The 3,234-nt window shown below is 40.0% G+C and overlaps 1 protein-coding gene across 1 annotated transcript in view; it reads right to left on the reverse strand.

Annotated features, from left to right (window-relative positions):
- The window catches only part of LRBA (LPS-responsive vesicle trafficking, beach and anchor containing), a 408,793-nt gene that overhangs the window by 188,880 nt on the left and 216,679 nt on the right, over positions 1-3,234 (reverse strand). The window contains exons 38-39 of the mRNA XM_010009006.1: positions 2,637-2,783; positions 3-22 (exon numbers count right to left, since the gene is read on the reverse strand). Coding sequence (XP_010007308.1) covers positions 3-22; positions 2,637-2,783 — 167 coding nt within the window. The remainder of the gene's footprint in view (positions 1-2; positions 23-2,636; positions 2,784-3,234) is intronic.

The following is a 3,234-nucleotide window of genomic DNA, read 5'->3' on the forward strand; positions in this document are numbered from 1 at the left end:
GGTGTGCTTAGGGCAACTGGACCTGCCAAAGAGTGAAAACACCAATAATATTCAAAACAGAAAGAAGCATGAGTGCAAATTATTTGCATTTTAAGCCTAGAACATTAAAATAAATAAAGCAAAGAGCGTAGCTCTTCCTTAAAGAGCAAAACTCTTTTCTATCCCAGAAAAGAACATATGTAATAGATTTGCAGTGTCTATGTGCTGCTGAACACTGAAGCAGCTACAATTGCAAACTGATGTATACGTTGTACGTGCCAGAGCTGGCCTTAACATGGCAGTATATAGTTTTTATTCAGACACATTTTATTTCCAGAAACTTCAGGAGCTGCATACCTTTGCTATATGCAATAGAGTGCACACATGAACACTGCAAGTCTTATGTGAGATGTGTTCTTTAGGTACCAGAGAGTTTCAATAGCTTTCCACAAAGATGAACACAGCAGTCAAGAGTCAAGTTGTCCAACTGTAAAGTGTTCCCTCATGAATGTGAGAAATCTAGTGTTAAGGTTACACAATATTAAAGAGCCTAAAGTGAAATGTTTTAAAGATGCTTTTGATTCCACTTTAAATATTGTTCACGGATTCCATGCAGTGTTAGTGTAGCTCAGGGACTGTGGGAGTAAACAGCTGGAGGGTTGGTTTCCAACTGAATGAATTTTTATTGGAATAATCACATCTCCACAGGGCTTATCACAGGGACAAATCAGACTACTACTGAAAACAATAGGTTCAGCATAGATCTGACAATGCAGAACCTATTATATAAACTAAGGCATACAAAAAGAAAACAGGTTAGGTTTGTCATCCAGCTGATTAAGAGGTAAGGAAATGAAGTTACTTGGCTGCTGTATTATCTGACTTTTGTAAAACAGTGAAAGATATGAAAGTGACAAAGACAATTTTGTTTTAATAAAGCATCTATAAATGAGGTACACACATTCAGGTAATCAACGTGAGAATAACTGACAAAAAATTCAGATGAATTGTCATTTCCATCGATTGTTAGGAGGGTGATGGTCCTTAATCTCGCATCAATCTCAATGTGTGCCACTAGGACAAAGGAAGAGATGCTCTGCTGAGATCAGAGCAGCTTTGCCCTCTATTCCCAATGTACAAATACATTGTGTTTGCAGATGGGCATGAGATAGCTGTGGAACTGCCATGATTTCCCAAAGCTCAACCCCACAAATGGATGAAATAAGCAGCTATGTGTTCTTTTGCTGTCTCCCTTTGCCCTCTGTACATTAGCATGTAATCCAGAGGAGAAATAACATTTTTTCAATCACTCGCAGACATTCAATTACAGGGCAAGCAGACAGCTGCAGAAGCTGGGGCAGCCCAGGTCCTGTGGAAGACCCCTGACAATTTCCACTTCATTTCTAACCCACACCACTTTATTAGTGAGGATTACTTCTTAATCCCATTGCCATTGTCAAGATTATATAATTAAACTCCCCTTTCACCTCTATTACAGTATGAATGTATTACTTGAACCAATGAATGAATAATAAAAAGAGAAGGGAACACAGAGAAGGCTGTTGAGAAGGCAGCTTGTTGTAGGAAGGGGAAAAAAGATTCACACATAGAAAATGCCATTGCATTATTCTCCTGTTTATTTTACTTCACTCTTCCTAAAATTTTCTTTTTTCATTATGCTGCATTTTTAACTTCACTTTAAAAACAAATAGAGTGGAATGCAGCTCAGGGATAAGCAAGCTGCCAATAAATAATAACTTCCAGTAATTTCAGTGAATTATCGTATGTATGATATGTGTCAATGTAAGATTATATTACTAGCTTCTCAGGGAACCAGAATTAAAAAAAACAAATGAAATTTGTTTCTAAAATACTTGTATATGGGATACCAGTTGAGCAAGCAGAACACAGAAATTTGCATTTTCTCCTGTAAAGGGCACATTCTTCAAATAACAATGGAGACTCTGTAACTCTCAGTCTCTTAAGTGAGGGGGTTGGTGGTTTACTCTGTTTTTACATTTTGAACTGCATAGCAATGGGCCTGCTCCAGTCAGGTGGCAACATCAGCAAAGGCTGCATGCGACTGAGTAAAATTAATGAAGTTTGAAGATGGCAAGTACTGTTTATTCTTCAGAACGAAGACTATGGTCTATAGAGAAGGGCCTTGCATGAGGGAATGACAGAGGGTTTAAAGGAGTTAAATCCAGTGAGGGTACAGATCCGTGAAACCCAAGCAAATAACCAGTAAGTACAATTTTGTAAACTCGGGAAAAAATTACAGCTCTCCAAAGCCTTTAATTACAGATGACTTGCCTAATTGTCCACTGGGTCTAATGATTTGAGGAGTGGAATGAGGTCAAAAACAAAGAAAGGAAGCCCTTTTCAAGGTAGACCTACTTTCTCTACGGAAGGTTCCCTAGAATACAGACATCTACTGCATAAGCAAGGAGGTTCTAAAAGCCAGAGAAAGAAAATGCACAGCTCTCCTCAAGTAAACTCTCAGCATCTGAGGTGCACAGACAATCATCTTAATGACCGAATTATGGAAAGGAACAATTTATGGGTGTGTATCCCAAAACATGATTCACTGCAGAGCAGGGGTGATCAGAACTAAAACAGTAAAGAAGCTGAGTAGAAAATTAAACAGCTGAAGTTACCCGTTAAGTTCTCCACTTCTCTTTCCTCCATGAATGACATGATGTCATCGTCGCCTTCTAAGAGAATCTCACTTTCTGAGTTCTGATTTCCTAAAACTTGACTCTTGATGGACTGCTTTCCTTTAACAAGTATATCCTCATCAGGAGCTGAAATTAAAGAGACACACATTGCTGTCTTGTTAGGTCTCAGAGGCAACAGCAACAAGTATAATAAGTATAATTTACTTCTTTTTTTCTTTTTTAAATGAAAGTTCAGGGCAAAAAAGTGATTAGGACAAGCTGTGGGAAGTACCTGTCTTAATCCTCTAATGTTAGGACGCATCTAGTTTTAATCCTATTAAGCCCGTTCAAACTGATCCAGAACTCTGCACCGTTTCACTCTATTTCAAGTGCTTATGACAGAGGGGAAAAGGATACAACAAGCTCTCTTCCCCCACAACCTTCTTTCGGAAACTGCGTTCTCCTGCTGGAAGCAGATCCCGAGCGCCTGCTGCGTGAACCTGCCTCTCACAGCCAGGCTTCGAGCAGCGCTGTGCCCTGGCAGCAGCGAGCCCGCAGCTCCCCGGCCGGGCAGGGACGGTGCCCGGGGGCCGCGCTG

This window comes from Chaetura pelagica, unplaced genomic scaffold (genome assembly GCF_000747805.2).
Source record: "Chaetura pelagica isolate M959 unplaced genomic scaffold, ChaPel_1.0 scaffold221, whole genome shotgun sequence".
Lineage (NCBI taxonomy): Eukaryota > Metazoa > Chordata > Aves > Apodiformes > Apodidae > Chaetura > Chaetura pelagica.